We start from the raw sequence: 16,346 nt of genomic DNA on the forward strand, positions 1-16,346 counted from the left end.
AACGTCTCGCTCGGAGGGGTTCTTAACCTTCGTCTGTATTCACCATCCTCACCACTGCTAGTGTCCGAGCCGGGTGAAGGACGTTTTCGCTGGGCTCGACGCAGCTTCTTCTTCAAATCGTCAATCTCTTGCTGTAGAGCCTTTCGCTCGTTGTGCTTGTGGGACGTGTGATCCTTCCCTTTTAAGCGGCTTCTATTCGTGTGAGAGGTGTTCACACTGCCCTCTCGTTGATTATCTTGGTCCTTCGCTCGTTCGAGATTTAGAAAGTTGTCCTGTCGTTGAGATTTTGCACGTCCGGTTTGGCGCGGACCTGATCCTTCCATCCCTTATTGTTTCACTTTTCGAGACACAAGTTCTCCCCACAGACGGCGCCAATTGTAAGGGCGGTTTTTGGGGCCCAGGCACAACAGGCAAGCGATTCTGGCCCAAAAGACCCTCAACAATGAATTTATAGAGAGTAGGTCACAGAACTAGGTCTTGACAGAGTAAACGTAGTTATAAGCAAGCCATGCAACCATTTGGACGTGGGGATATTCCATTAAGCTTCCTGCGATAACAGTCCGTGGGGCTGTATCTTATGCTTTGTTTACAGAACTCCTTTCTCTCTCTCTCTTTTTTCTCCCTCCTTCCGATCCCCTGGCCATGGGGATTTTCTTCTCTTATATAGCATCCTTCGAACGATAATGACCCTACACTTGTTAATCATCTGGGCCTCTACTTGAGTGCCTGTCCCATAGGACATCCTCCTTCTTTTTTGTGAGTTGCACTGGCCAAGATAATTCTGTTCTCCTGTCCTTTCCACATTAATGCGGCTGGAAAAGTAGCTTCCTTGCATTTAATGCGGCAGTTGTGGTTGCCCCCTGAACGTCCTGCATTTTCCCTTGATTTTGGATGACCTTTCACCATGTAAAGGGTGTGAATCGAACTCCCATTTGGTGCGTCCGAGGAGGTACTCCTCCTCGGACGCCCCTTAAGCAAGCCCGGCCCAACATGATTGGGCTGGGGGGTCCTCTGCACGTGTCTTCGCTTCCTATTGTGGTTGAACTTAGTACGAGTACCATGGCCCAACGTTGACTGGCAAATTTTACCCCCACAAAGATGCTCTTTTATATTTCTTTCTATTTATTTTGTTTTTGTTTTAGAATATTTTTCCCTTTGGGTTATCACGTTTTGCTTCTTAGAAAAAAATAAAATAATAAAATTAGCACAAGCTTTTTCTCTTCTAATTAATTGTTTTTACATTCTATTTCCCCATAGTGGAAGTAATCTTTCCAGTGGTATCCAGTAATCTTTCCAATGGAATCCCTAAAAAATAGAAGAACCTCTACGCACATGTGTGCTTAAAGGATAGTATATAGTTATTCTGTTAGAAATCTAGTGGTTCCTAATGAGGGATGGATGTGAATTGTACTAGTGGTTCCTAATGGGGATGAATAGGAATTGTAGGATAACCTTAATTACATCATGTATTTATAGAATACTAGCTCTAATCTCATTGGCCAACACGACCTTATCCTTTTGGTTCTATTATTTCTCATATGCATTAATAATTCCAACATGTGTTAAATGTGATTAACATGCTTGGAATTGTAACTAACTAACTAAACCCCAATACAACAATTATTATCCATATGCTTATAACATTCCTAACATATTTTGAAAGACCAAGTGTCGTGAGTAATTTTTATATTATCTCTTGGTCTTTGTCACACGCACGCACACACACACACACACACACACACACACACACACACACACACACACACATATATATATATTATATACAAGTCTATACTACTATTTAAGGGGCTTCTCTTATTTGGTATGAACATTTAAGTGATCCTAAAATAACCCTAAACCATTTTTTTTAAGCAAAGAAAAAACTTAGGGCCAATATGGTAAAAATACATCTTTAACTGTTAGGTTCTAAATGTTTAGAATAATTGGCAAATCGTGAACACAAACTTGTCTAGATATAGATCTTAGAGTCTATAGGTATTATTAAACAATGTTCAAGGTGATTCAAGTCAAGATTCAAGAACATACAAGCTGCAGGAAGAAGATTTCATAATCTGTCTGGTTCGATTGATCGAAAGACAGGCTCGATCGATCGAAAGTCGTATCTGCAGAATTTTAATTAAACCCAAACAGCAGTTCAAGCCCATTAAGGATTAGGGTTTCTAATCTACTTCTCCCAGTATATAAAGGAAACCCTAAACATGTTTTTATGTAGCTTTTCAGAGAGAAAAGATTGTGCCTCTTTTGTATTTAGGGTTTTGTTCCTAAAAAGCTCTCTTATGTCTTCTAGCGGTGCTATTCCTTGAAGAATCTCAAGATCCGGTATTGTAGAAGTTGCTGCCTTCTTTTGTCATCAAAGGTGTTGATGATCTAAACCTTCAAGGGTGGTCTTGGAGTCACAAACAGGAGAGTTTGTGTTGCTAAACCTTTGAGTGGGATCTCAAAGTCACAAACGGGGGTGTTTGTGTTTTGCAAAGGCTAAAGAAAGAAGGAGTCTGTGGATTCGGAGCTTGCACGTGGTCGTGTCAGTAAGTTCTACTGGTGGGTAGCAATAAGAAGTCGAGCATGGAGGCTTGTAAGTCTTATTGTATGAACTTCAATTCTTTCTAGTGGATTTGCTTTTTACCTTGAGAATAGCTAGGTTAAATCCTCCCCAGGTTTTTTACCGGTTTGGTTTTCTTGGGTGATCATATCATTGTCTTATTTATTTTCCGCTGCTATGCATGATATGATTATTTGATTGTGGTAACCTAGATTTGGAATTTGGACTAAGTAACAACTTGGCTAATTAACTAGGTTAATCCAATTGTGTTTTAAGAGATCTAAAAACCATCAAGTGGTATCAGAGTGGGTTGCTCTTTTGTTTTAGATCTTTTGATCTAAGTGTTGATCCTTGACCCCTGTTGTCATGGATAATTTGAAGTGTCTTTCTGATCATGTTTCTGCTCATGCTTCTGTTGATTTTATTGATGCTTGTAAAACTCTTCGTAAGGAATTATTGAAATCTATGAAAATTGCTAAGAAATTCAAGGAAGAGTTAAAATTGGCTAATCTTGAAAAAAAAGGAATTGATTGTTAAATTAGATGAATCTAATAAAAAGAATGAATTTTTGAGAAATCAAATTTCCTCTCAAGATGAGAAGATGAAAAGCTTGGAACAAGAGTTAGTTGAATCTAAAGCTAAAATTGAAAATTTGACTTATACCAAGTCTGCTGTTGATAACAGAAGTGTTTCTGTTTCTCTTAAGCCTAAAACTGAAAAAGTTTATATCCCTCCTTTTAAGAGGAATAATAAAAAAAAATGCTTATTTTGCTAGGTTAGACAAAGGTAAAAGTTTTGATGTAGACGCTAAAGTTTCTAAACCTAAGTCTAAACCTACTGTTAGAGAGCATAATAAATCTGTTTTTGTGCCTACCTGTCACCTTTGTGGTGTTGTTGGTCATATTAGACCAAATTGTTCTTTGTTAAGGCAAAAACCAAAATCTGAGACTAGATTTGCTGTTAAGAATACTGATGTTCCTAAATTTGTTCCTATTTGCCACTTTTGTGGTGTCTGTGGTCACATTCGTCCTAATTGTCATAAACTGAAATTTAAGCATTCTGTGTTTCAATCTAGGATATGTGATGATATTTCTCCTGCCATAAGTCCATATAAATTGTTTCATATTCTTTTGAAAAATTTGAGCTTGTTGGCTTGTGAAAGGAATTTGTAGGATTTCAGTCTTTCTTAGAAGATTGGTGTAATCCCTCAAATACACTCTGCTTCTCATGGATTTTCACCTACAAAGCCGAAGACTCGTGCTATATGGGTGAGAAAAGATTCTCTAAGGTGAGTGTTGCTGACTTGTCCCTGATTTAATTCTTTCAATTCTTTGTGGACATGTTTTTTTTTTTTTTTTTTTTTAGTTTTTTTATTAAAAAAAAAATACAAAAACATTGAAAAAATTTCAAAAAGACAAAAATATTTTATTTTGGGTCTAGTTTTATTTTTCTTGAGGATTACATGAGTTATGATATCTCTCTCTTGATTTAGAACATGCTTGACATTGTAGAGAAACTTGAATAGTATGTGTTAAATAAGTGCTAAGCTATTTCTGATTTTGTGTGAGTATGTACTAGTTTGTACATGTACTCATGGGTTAATTAAGAAATTAATATTTCTTGTTTGTGTACCCTCTATAGCTTAGTTAAGCACTGTCATGCATTGCATTTGCATTGTTCATTTAGCATAATGTGTGCTTTTTGTTTTTGGTCATAAATTTTTTAAAAACCAAAAAGATTTTTGTGTTTTGTATTTCACATCTTGTTTTATAATCAAGAATTGGTCATATTATCTTTACATAACAAGTTTATGTACCTTGTTTAGCTTGGATGAGCTTCTTGTATTGCACTTTACTAGTTTGAGCTTTGTAGTGCATGTTGTGTGGGAGATGTTTATAGTTTTTGATCATTTTGTCTTGATCTTGAGGTCACATGCGTTTGACTGTCGAACTTGAACCTTTTGAGAAAGGCATAAATAACCATCTCACCACTGTTCACTAACCAATCATGAACACCTTAGTGCATATCATAAGATTGTGTGCTCGAGAAAGTGTAGCACATGCACGAAAAGAACATAAGGTGAAGCCTCGGTTTAATTGCTTAATACTTAAAATTGGTGTGTACTATTAGGCTTGATGCCAAATCACATAATTAAAATTGGTGTGTACATTATCCTGGCTTTTTAATAAGTTTCTGAATAAATTAAAATTGGTGTGTATATTATGAGGCATAAATTCAAGAAACTTACATGATTGCAAGCTTATGATCTAGGAGATGTGGGAGTTATATGATGTAACTCTTTAGGTGATAATCTCTTTTAAATTCTTTATGATGAATTTTGTAGACTTTGTGATTGATTGCTATTTACATATCATCTCACATATATCTCAAGTTTTTGCTAGTTGCACACACTACACAAGTTACTCTTTGCTAAACTTGGTACATTATATTGTGTGTGATCTTGTTGTGGCCATCCAAGATTAAAAGTTCCTTGATTTTAATGCAAAATGTGTTTAAAGTTTGAGATTTGAGGACAAATTGATTGAAAATCTTGTTTTTGGAAGATCTAGGTTGAATTCAAATGTTTTAAAAAAAAAAAAAAACTTTTAATCTCATACTCATACATTTCATTCATGAAATATTGTGCTTTGAAGAGTTTCAGCATTAAATTGCTCTGTTTTTTTCAAACATTTGATTTTTCCATGCATCATTTATGTTTAGGATTCACATGCATTGCATTGTTTTCTGTATCCATCTTGCAGTTTTGCAGTCATATCTCTCATTGTTTTCGCACATAACATGCATACACTTTGCTACATTGGGTACTCAACTTGATCAAAAAATTGATTGATTAATTTTTGAGCTATGTACTTTCTAGTATATGCCTTTTTTATGTGTGAGCTGTAGAAATTTTTTTTCTTAAGAGATATGATGGATAATCAATGTGCAAATATTTTCTCTACTCATGCAACTGTTTATGGGTCACATAGTGCCATGTTTGCATTTTATTGAAAGCGAGAATATTTTTTCTTCATGTGTATCCTCAACTTAGTTTTTTTTTTAAACTTGGTTTGAGTCTTTTTATTTATCCTCATCCCCTTTATTTTTCCCCAAAACTGTTTTTCCCAAAACTTGTTTTGTTTTTCCTATTTTTATAGGGGGAGAAATTTTTTTTAACCTTTGTGGTTTTTAGGGGGAGTTATTGCTCTTCATTGGGGGAGTTGTCTCTATTTTCTCTTACTCTGTTGCGTATGTTATCTGTCTATCTTTTGATTAGGTAGACTTTGTCAATACGTGACAAAAAGGGGGAGACATAGATGAACTATTTGTTTTGTTTAGGGGGAGAATATAAAAAACTTTTTGTTGTATCTAACTTAGGGGGAGAGTTAGTTTATTTTTTTATATTTTGTTTCATATTATTGTTTATATGTCTTTCTTTCCACACATGCGGTGATGTGTTTGTTGAGTGTTTCAGGAAAGACAGGTGCATTCTGATCAAGACCTTCTACCTCTTCTTGCAACTTCTAGGTTAGGAGTCTTAGATTGGGATTTGTGATGTAATTGGGCATTTTATTGTATTGGGTTGTTCTTGTATTTGAGCATTTCATTTTGTATGAAAGTTTTGTCACGAATTGCCAAAGGGGGAGTTTGTTAGGTTCTAAAGGTTTAGAACAATTGGCAAATCGTGAACACAAACTTGTCTAGATATAAATCTTAGAATCTATAGATATTATTAGACAATGCTCAAGGTGATTCAAGTCAAGATTTAAGAACATACAAGCTGCAAGAAGAAGATTTCATAATCTGTCTAGTTCGATCAATCGAAAGACAGGCTCAATCGATCGAAAGTCGTATCTGCAGAATTTTAATTAAACCCAAACAGCAGTTCAAGCCCATTAAGGATTAGGGTTTCTAATCTACTTCTCCCAATATATAAAGGAAACCCTAAGCACGTTTTTATGTGGCTTTTCAGAGAGAAAAGAGTGTGCCTCTTTTATATTTAGGGTTTTGTTCCTAAAAAGCACTCTTATGTCTTCTACCAGTGCTATTCCTTGAAGAATCTCAAGATCTGGTATTGTAGAAGTTGTTGCCTTCTTTTGTCATCAAAGGTGTTGATGATCTAAACCTTCAAGGGTGGTCTTGGAGTCACAAACAGGAGAGTTTGTGTTGCTAAACCTTTGAGTGGGATCTCAAAGTCACAAACGGGGGTGTTTGTGTTTTGCAAAAGCCGAAGAAAGAAGGAGTCCGTGGATTCGGAAATTGCACGTGATCGTGTCAGTAAGTTCTACTGGTGGGTAGCAATAAGAAGTCGAGCGTGGAGGCTTGTAAATCTTATTATATGAACTTCGATTCTTTCTAGTGGATTTGCTTTTTACCTTGAGGATAGGTAGGTTAAATCCTCCCCAGGTTTTTTACCGGTTTGGTTTTCCTGGGTGATCATATCATTGTCTTATTTATTTTCCGCTGCTATGCATGATATGATTGTTTGATTGTGATAACCTAGACTTGGAATTTGGACTAAGTAACAACTTGACTAATTAACTAGGTTAATCCAATTGTGTTTTAAGGGGTCTAAAAACCATCATTAACTCACACCTAAAATAATGCCTGCAAATGGGACCACTTTTACACAAACCACATTTTTTTTACATTTTATTTATATATAAATAAATAAATAACACTCACGTTTTCTTACATTCCTGTTGTTTTGTTCAAAATTCAAATATGAGTTCTATTCGAACTCAAATTACTTTTTTTTTTTAGCATAATCTCAAATTGATATATTTATAAAAAATAAAAATAAAAATTAGTTGAACGCTGACTTAGAGTTTAAGAAAAAAAATCTTTTTTTCTTTTTAAAGAAATTGATGTGGGATGCAGAAGCATCAAAAAGCAAAACACGTCAACCTCTAAAAAACAAGAAACAAAACATATTTGCTTCTGAAAATAACCTCGAATCCATGAGGGGCCTATTTAAGGGCTCTGTAAAACTTGACAAACAAGAAAATATATTCTAAAATAACTCCTAATTAATACCTAACTATAACAGCAACCAAATTTGACCTAAAAAACATTAAAAGCACCTAAAACAAGGAAATAATAACCCTAAACCTAAAATAACAAAAATTACAAATTAAAAACCAAAATTAATAAATTACAATAATTAAATTGTAGATTCTGTCCTACATCAGACCCCTCCACTTGAAACAAACTTGTCCTCGAGTTCATTTTTGAAATTTGAAATCTTCCATGCCAAGAGAACAAATACTTTGAATATAATTCATCTATTGAGCAACTTGAACTTCTTGTCCCCTAATTTTTATGCAATTAACAATATTCACCAAATAAGAGTCAATAATCACATCAAATCCTTCCATGCCAATAAAATCAATAAATTGTGTTTCGGTGTCTCCCACCAAAGTAATAGGAGCTTGAACGTTGCAATCATCTAACTTGACTTCATTGAGATCATTGACAACTTCCTCTAAAATTTCTTCTTTGATGGTTTCTGTTAGATTCTAAAACTTTAGGAACTAATGTATTAGAACTTCAATTTGTATTATGTTGGCAAACCATGATCAAAACATAGAGTCTAGGTTTAGGCTTGCTCAAAGTTTGTTTATTTGTAAAATTGGAATCAAGTTAACTACAGAATTGAGTGTGCAATTCTGACTGGCTCGATCGATCAAGAATTATACTCGATCGATCGAAAGTTGGGCAAAATGTTTTTTCTGCAGAATTTCCAACTCAGCCCTAAGCCCATATGACGTGTAGGGTTTTATGTATTGCTCTAGGTATAAAAGGAAACCCTAATCACGTTTTTAAAGTTGTTCCTTATACTGTGTGTGTGAATCTTTTGTAAGATCAAGAGGTGGTTGCCTTCACACATACTTAGGGTTTCCAAGATTCAAGATTATGTCAAGAACTTGGTGATCGATTCAGTTGCTGCATTCAAGAGCTTAAAGATACACAAGCGGGTGTGCTTGTGCTTGTGCTTGTTGGGAATCCAAGAAAGAAGTAGTCCGTGGACTTGGAACTGTCACGTGGTCGTGGTAGTAAGTTTTCTACTCGAGGTAGCAATAGGATGTTAATGGTCTAAGTCGCTATTGTGCAAACTTTAATTCTTTCGTAGTGGATTCAGTTTACCTTGAGAATAACTAGGTTAAATCCTCCCTAAGTTTTTTATCGATTTGGTTTTCCTGGATCATCATATCATTGTGTTTTTTATATTTTCGCTGCTTTGCATGATATGATTTATATGTGTTAACCTAGATCTGCATAATTTACCTAAGTTAATCACTTGGCTAATTAACTAGATTAATCTGGTTGTGTTTTTAAGGGGTCTAAAAACGTACAGTTTCTACTATCTCGACCTCAAGATTTTTCTCTATAATAGGGTCTTCATTAATCTCCTCTACAACATTTTCACAACAAATCTTAAGTGACAAACTATTACTAGTTGTTATTGGTAGAGTAAAAAAATCATTTTAACGATAGATTCAAATAATAACCAATAATAACTAACCATCTATGATCTGTTGTGAAAATATTGTGGATGTAGTACTTCTCTATTCTTTTAATGTGATTTAGAGTCTGAAAAATAAAATTCTGTTAACTCCCACATAAAATATTGCCTACAAAATAGGGTCACACTCATGTTGGTTTTCAAACTCAACTTCAAATATATTTTATTTGCTTCTTCCTCCATTATCTCAATGTCATTAGTCTCTACACCGTCATCATCAGCTTTTCTATTTGCTTCTGCTTAATGGTATGTCAATGTACATGACTCTTTTCTATATTGATTTTTTTGTTTTTTTAAAGAAATCAAATCAACTGTAGTTAGTTTCTGTTGAATTTGGGTACGTTTATTTCTACTATTCGTTTCATTATGGTTTTTATTTGGTTTGGATCCGTGCAAACTCTTCACTATTATTATCAAAGACTTAAGTAATATTTTAGTCATTTACTTGTTTTGCTTTTGTGGAAAAATACTAGTTTTTTTTTTTTTTTTTGGTTTTGATTTTCCCCCACCCCCACTAGTGTCAAAATAAGAGTAGTACGACCGTAAAAAAAATAAAAATAAAAATAAAAACAATTTTTTTTTTTTTTGAGAAGCAAAAAAAACCATGACATAAACAACAGCAACATTAAACTTTTACTATGACTATATATCTGTGTTGGTAGCTTGAATACATTGTGTTTGACTCATTCAGAAACACCATAAATCAACTTAAGAAATCATATTTTCTTGCTTTGAGTTTTGTGCTATCGATCTTTTCTTTGGCAACAATTATGCTGACTTAAGATTTGATTTTGGGATTTGTATTTCCAAAGTTCCAACTCTCTTACGTGTTTGGTAATTTTTATTTTATTTTATTTTTCATTGACGCAAGCCTACTTTACAGTTTACACACTTCTACTTGATGATGTTTCGGTTTGAGAGAACAACTTGGAATGCATACATGTCCAGGCTTTTATATTAAAAAAAAAAAAAACTAAAATAGCACATCATAGTACTAATCAACTACTAAATAGTGTTAAAAAGAACCTTCATCTCTTTCCCTACTGTGTTAAAAATATTTAGTATTCTAAAAAAAAAATAATAAATTAATCCTACATTGAAAAATGAGTGTGAATAAAAGAGATTTAAAGTCTGTGTTGTGTATCCAAGAGTTAGGTCCTTCTGGATATACATCACTGTAAGTTTCTTTTAAAAAAAATCTCCCTTCTAAAAAACACTAAATAGCGAGCCACATAGTAACTATTATTATTAAAAAAACATTATGTTTGATTATTAAAATAAAATAAAATAAAGGGAAAATCACATTTTAATTTTAAACTTTTTCAAAGTGGTATACTTTCGGCAAAATAATTTCAATATAAAATTAAATAAGTTGTTTCCAAATGAACACGATTACATTTCTCAAATCCCAATGTAGACTATTCAGCGAACAGCTTGCACCTAACACATCTGCTGCTCTACAAACAATGACTATATTCTAGTCACACTTTATTGGGCAATATGCCTATAGTCAGAAATAACCGCAGATTTCCATCAACATGAAACATATATCTCAACCATTTCGTATTCTATTTACATGTTTCACTAATTCAACCATCTCAATTCTCAAAATTCACCTAACATGAATGAACTTATTGATATTTTTATGCATGACGAAATTGACGATGTTCACATTAAATTTTACTCCGAGTTGAGAGCTCATGCTTCATTTGGTCTCTCAGAACCCTTCTCAGTAACTTGTTAGAAGCCGTTCTAGGAAACTCCGGAACAATCTTAACATAATTCACCTGTTAATCATAAAGAGAGTTGGAGGAATTGTATCAATAACTTATAAAAGAATTTAGACCAATTTGTGGAAACCACCATGGAATTCAAATCTATTCCATCTCTTCTACACATCCTTTGGAATGAATTGAATGACTCTTTTCAAAGCAATTGGTATGAGTGTATAATAATAATAATAATAATATATATATATATATATATATATATAATATATATGGATTCATTAGAACTCATAAAGACACCAATTTGATTTGGAATATGCTAAAACTACTATCCATTCTACTACAAAGAGGTTAAACTTATGTGACAATGAATATGGTCAATGTCACATGAAAAAACACAAAAAAAGTGAATTTTTGAATTACTTTTTATTTATATTGTCTTTGAGAGTTAGGGTGAGTTTGGTTCAGCTTTTTGTAAAAGTACATAATGAAAAAGTGGAGTTTTAAAAAGCTGAGTGTTTGGTAAAAACTGTTAAAAAGTGCATAATGAAAAAGCTGAGTGTTTGGCTAGCACTTATAAAAATGGCAGTTTAAGGGATAAATTATCAAAAAGGACAATGTATATATATAAGGGAATTTATTTCATACTTTTTTATGTGAGTTTGTTTCATACTTAAATCAATTACTTCATCATACTTAAATCAATTTTTCTCTTTCTAAAAAAATTATTTTTTTTCACCAATATTAGCTAATAATAACCTACCACTTAAGATTCATTATGAAAGTATTATGAAAATATTGTGATAAAAATTGATACTAATTTTAATTTTAACATACTATTAAAATTATTTTTTTCTCTTTCTAAAAAAATTATTTTTTTCCCACCAATATTAGTTAATAATAACCTACCTTAAGATTTATTGTAAAAATATTGTGATATAATTTTTTTTCTCTCTTTTGTTTTCTCTCCACACACACACACGTGGGTTCTCCTTCCCTTCTTTTTTTTTTCCCCCTCTTTTTTTCTCCTCCACCCACGTACCCACACTCTTTTCTTTTGTTTTTTCCTACTTTTGTTTTTTCCTTCGTTCCCCTTTTATTCCTACCACACCAGCACTATCCAGAACATTCATTCCACAGCTCTTTCTTTTTTCTTTTTCTTTTTTCCTCTTAGCACTTCAGTCCAGAACAGTCGCTCTCCTTCTTCTTTTTTTCTTTTTTTTTTTTCCTCTTAGCACTTCAGGCTAGAACAGTCGCTCTCCTTCTTCTTCCTTTTTTTTTTTTTTTTTTTTTGTTCTCTTAGCACTTCAAAACGAACGAAGGAACCAGCTCTCCTTCTTCTTTTTCTATTTTTTTTTCTTGTTCTTGGATCATCGGGAAGATTGGATGATCGGGAAGATTGGATGGTCGGTAAATCTCTCCCCCCCCCCTTTTTTTTCGTCAGTTTTTTTGATCCGCCAGAGGGTCTTGATCTGCTGTTGTTCTAATTTTCTTGTTGTTGTTGTTGATCTGCTGTTGATCCGAAAGAGTTGTTGCTCTAATTTTTTTTTTTTTTCTGTTCTTGATCTGCTGTTTCCGAAAGAGTTGTTCTAAATTTTTTTTTTCTTTTTTTATGTTCTTGATCTGCTGTTTCCGAAAGAGTTGTTCTAATTTTTTTTTTTTTTCCTGTTCTTGATCTACTGTTTCCGAAAGAATTGATGTTCTAATTGAATGGGTATTTCCGTAATTCTACCGTAGCAACGGTAACCATCCAAAACGCGCACTGCGCGTTTTCATTTATGGACCCTCAGAGGTCTATAAAAATTTTCGCGTTTGTCCGCGTTTTTGCTCTATGCCCAAAACGCAACTTTTTGATAAAAGTTGCGTTTTGGGCTTAACCAAACGCAAATTTAGGACTGACTTTTTTCAAAAAGCGCTTTTTGAGCTCAAAATGTGGAACCAAACGGGCACTTAGCACATAAGTTGTAAGCATTTATGTAGTTAACGCCCCATTTGTTTTGCTGTAAAATGTTGTCACTGAGAACATTTACAGTGCATAAACCACCAAAACCAATGGTCCGATTGCAGGAGCCTGCCAATCCAGTGGCTAGAGCCAATGGTCCAACGGCCTAGCCTACCAAAACGACGACCTAGCCACAAGATGGAGGGATAGGTACTATGTGTTTTTGTAAAATGTTTTACCAAGTTTTTAAGGTAAAATGGTTTACAACCTTTTACAAAGGATTTTATAGTCAACAACAGAAAACATTTTCAGGTTTGATCAAATTTTAATGAGACAAACATAGCAAAATGCTAAAAATATTTTTTCATAAAATATTTTTCAACAAAACAAACAAAGCATAAATTTATAACAAGTTGTAACATCACTATATATTTGATTTTCCATTCAACATTATGTGGATGAAAAAAATTTCAAAGGTGACTCTTCAATTTTGAGCAAGGAATCTGATCTCTTAAGAATGGTCAGATGATGGTCAAAGTAAAACAAATCGTAAGCCAAAGGAAGAAAAAAAACAGTTTTAGAGACAAACCTTAAACAACGGGTTGAGGTTGCTTTGAATTGTCCTTGAGAAAAGGATTTTCAGCTTGTCTGGTTCAATAGAAGATCCTTTCTTTAAGACTACAAATATGAACAACTGTTCTGGACCACCATCTACGGGTGCAACACTGATTGCAGCAGTCTCCAAGATGCATTCATCAGCACGGTCACATACACGCTCAATTTCAACAGAACTTGTCTGTTTATCAACAAATATTCGAGGTTTTCAATATTTCAGATGTTAGTCCATGCATGCCTATTAAAGCACTCGGTCAGGTCAAGCTTATTGCAAGTTTCAAAAATCAATTGCTTCCTTTCCGGTTGTACTTTATGCAACTCATTTTTATCTATACAAATATATATATATATATATGAATAATAGAGGATTAGAAATTAATTTTGTTAATATGCTATATGTTTCCTTCATTTTTTTTAGTTCTTCTCAAAAAAAAAAAATTGGACTATCCTTCTTCTTCCCATTATTTACCACTTTACTGTCATTCTTTGTCCAACATTTCTCGGTCCTTTTTGGCCCTCTTTCTCCCTATTATTTCCTATTTTACGGTTATTTTTCCTCCAACCGTTTTTTCACCTTTTCTAACTCTTCTTTTCTCCATTTTCTTTTCGATAAATTTGCTATGAGTAGTGTTTATTACATATAAATTGTTTTACATTGTTCTACACACTCCAAAAAACAACTGAAACCATGACTTGAAGTCACGATTTCCACTTATCTTGACTTCAAGTCACAGTTTCAATTGTTTTTTAGAGTTTGTGTAAAACAGTTTGTGCGCAACATTTTCTCATTTGCTATTACCCCTTTTGTATCTCTCTCATTCCCATTCAGTTCACATTCATCCACAAAAAAAGGAGATTACTTTCTCTCTCTCTCTCTCTCTCTCTCTCTCTCTCTCTCTCTCTCTCTCTCTCTCTCTCTCTCTCTCTCTCTCTCTCTCTCTCTCTGTTTTTCTTTCTTTTGGTGAATATTTTAATCGTTCTTGTTTGGGTTTAGGAGTTTTTGTGTTTTTTATAGCTCTACTTTAGATTGATGTGTTTTGATGCTTTTGTGTTGTGTTTCATAATTCCCCATCATAGGTCTTCTCTCTCCCTCTAATGGCTTTAATTTGATTTTAGTTTTAGTTATAATTAGTTGTTTTGAAAGTGTGAATTTGAGTTTATCAAAACAAATCTACTTGACTACACATTTGAATGCGCGTCCCAACTATTTGAGTAAATGATTATTACAAATCTATCTTTTTTGCCTTTGATAGCACCTAAGTAAAGTTCAGTTGTACAAAGAAAACTCTAAGAAGATATTGCCCATTATGACACAAGTTAGAAGAACATGGACCATTTTTAAAAAGAACAAAATTAACCAAACACATCCAAAACATTCAAATAAAAGAGTAATTGAAATAGGAGGAGTAAATAGAAAAGGCTAATCCTAGAAGCGCACAAAATATTTATTTTAATTTAGTCTTGTTTCATTTTGGAGTCCATTGTAATATTCATTAGCCAATTGTATTTTCTTTAGGTCTTAGTAGTTAACTAGGTTATTTTTAAAATTCAATAATTGGGATTTCCAAAGTCATTTAGAATGAAGTTTCCTACGTTAATTAGAACCAAGGTTTCCTATGAGAATTAGGATTAGGGTTCAATAGATTATATAACTAATATAAGCACAATAATGTAATCATATTTTTTAGGGGAATTATTTTTATGATATATAAATTTCTCTTGAAATTGTCTTGATGGTCTAGTACTAACTGTAGCCAACCCTAGGTGCTAACTTCTAGAGCATTTTTGCTACTTGGTGCTGCTGACTCCTAGGTTCTCTATCTTTATTTTTCATGTTCTTTAATTTTCCTAATGAGTGGTTTTTGTTTGTCCTGCGTCAGATACATTTGTAGAGATAGGGAGACGGAGAAAATACTAGCAAAAATTATTGCATTTGGAGAGAGAAAGAGAGAGTCAATGTATATAGATGGGTGACACTTGCATGCAATCAAGAAAGAGAAAAAAGGGAGAAATTCAGAAGAGAAGATTGTTTAAGTGTAAGAATACCTCTTTGATTACATGAGTCTACCTCTAAAGACAACTAATCCTAGTTTTAAAATCCTAATTTAGTATCTTCAGCAAATTTCATAAAATAAATTATAATTATGTCACATTACAAAATAATTTCATATTTTCCCACATCATGCAAGTCCACATCTAGTTTGATGTAATATTTATACCTTTGTTTTCTTCCACGGGTTAGTCCACAACAAATATTAGAGTAATTCTCAAATGATCAAATCACAGGAAGAGCAATATGTGGTACCTTAATACCTCCAATGTTCATAGTGTCATCAGCCCTACCCTGAACAGTGAAATATCCTCCAACAGTTCTCTTAATGATATCTCCATGTCTCCTGAGGTGCTGCCAATGCAAATATATATATCATGTTATAATAGAATACAAAGCCAACAACCATCACATGTTTGTTATACTCACCAAGAGAAATATTTTATATAAATTTAATACTTCTCTAGGTAACAAATATAAAACAATAATCAATATAGTAATAATAATTCTGTGGAACAAACTTGAAAAAGAAATTTTTTTGGCTCCAAACATGTTTGGAGTTATTTTTTTCCAAACCACTATGTGGCGATTGAAGAGAGCATCCATGTGTGATTTTAATTACTTGAATTTGTTAATGAGTCATATGACTTGTTTAAATAATACACATGAATAATCTTACAAACTACCATGCAATGGGTTGGAAAAGATTACTCCAATCCAAGCATGTTTGGAGCCTAACTTTGTCCTTTAAAAAATTGTAGATAAATGTTGGAATTGATACAAATTGGTGCTTTTGCAATTAATTTACAGTCCTCAATGCATCAGAAGAACTAGAAGATAACAATGCCTATGTGGTTCAGCAATTGCCTATCCTATGGGTGAGATCAACACACATGATACTATCTAAAAAATCAGGGCCACAATCA

At 33.4% G+C, this 16,346-nt stretch overlaps 2 protein-coding genes across 6 annotated transcripts in view; both read right to left on the reverse strand.

Annotated features, from left to right (window-relative positions):
* Window positions 1-16,346, reverse strand: part of LOC126719433 (probable CoA ligase CCL12) — a 109,058-nt gene that overhangs the window by 85,632 nt on the left and 7,080 nt on the right. For 2 of the 4 annotated variants that reach the window (XM_050421994.1, XM_050421998.1), the window contains exon 12: window positions 15,676-15,774. In XM_050421994.1, the coding sequence (XP_050277951.1) occupies window positions 15,676-15,774 (99 nt within the window). Of the gene's footprint in view, window positions 1-10,422; window positions 10,874-13,344; window positions 13,552-15,675; window positions 15,775-16,346 lie in introns of those variants that run through there. The other 2 variants (XM_050421984.1, XM_050421989.1) reach the window with 2 other exon arrangements.
* Window positions 1-16,346, reverse strand: part of LOC126719453 (probable CoA ligase CCL12) — a 105,630-nt gene that overhangs the window by 59,210 nt on the left and 30,074 nt on the right. The window contains exon 13 of one of the 2 annotated variants that reach the window (XM_050422013.1): window positions 13,466-15,675. The exons of the other annotated variant lie outside the window; for it this stretch is intronic. Within the exon in view, the coding sequence (XP_050277970.1) occupies window positions 15,646-15,675 (30 nt within the window). The 3' untranslated portion in view covers window positions 13,466-15,645. Of the gene's footprint in view, window positions 1-13,465; window positions 15,676-16,346 lie in introns of those variants that run through there. 2 annotated transcript variants of the gene reach the window in all.

The sequence above is a fragment of the Quercus robur genome, chromosome 1 (assembly GCF_932294415.1).
Source record: "Quercus robur chromosome 1, dhQueRobu3.1, whole genome shotgun sequence".
NCBI lineage: Eukaryota > Viridiplantae > Streptophyta > Magnoliopsida > Fagales > Fagaceae > Quercus > Quercus robur.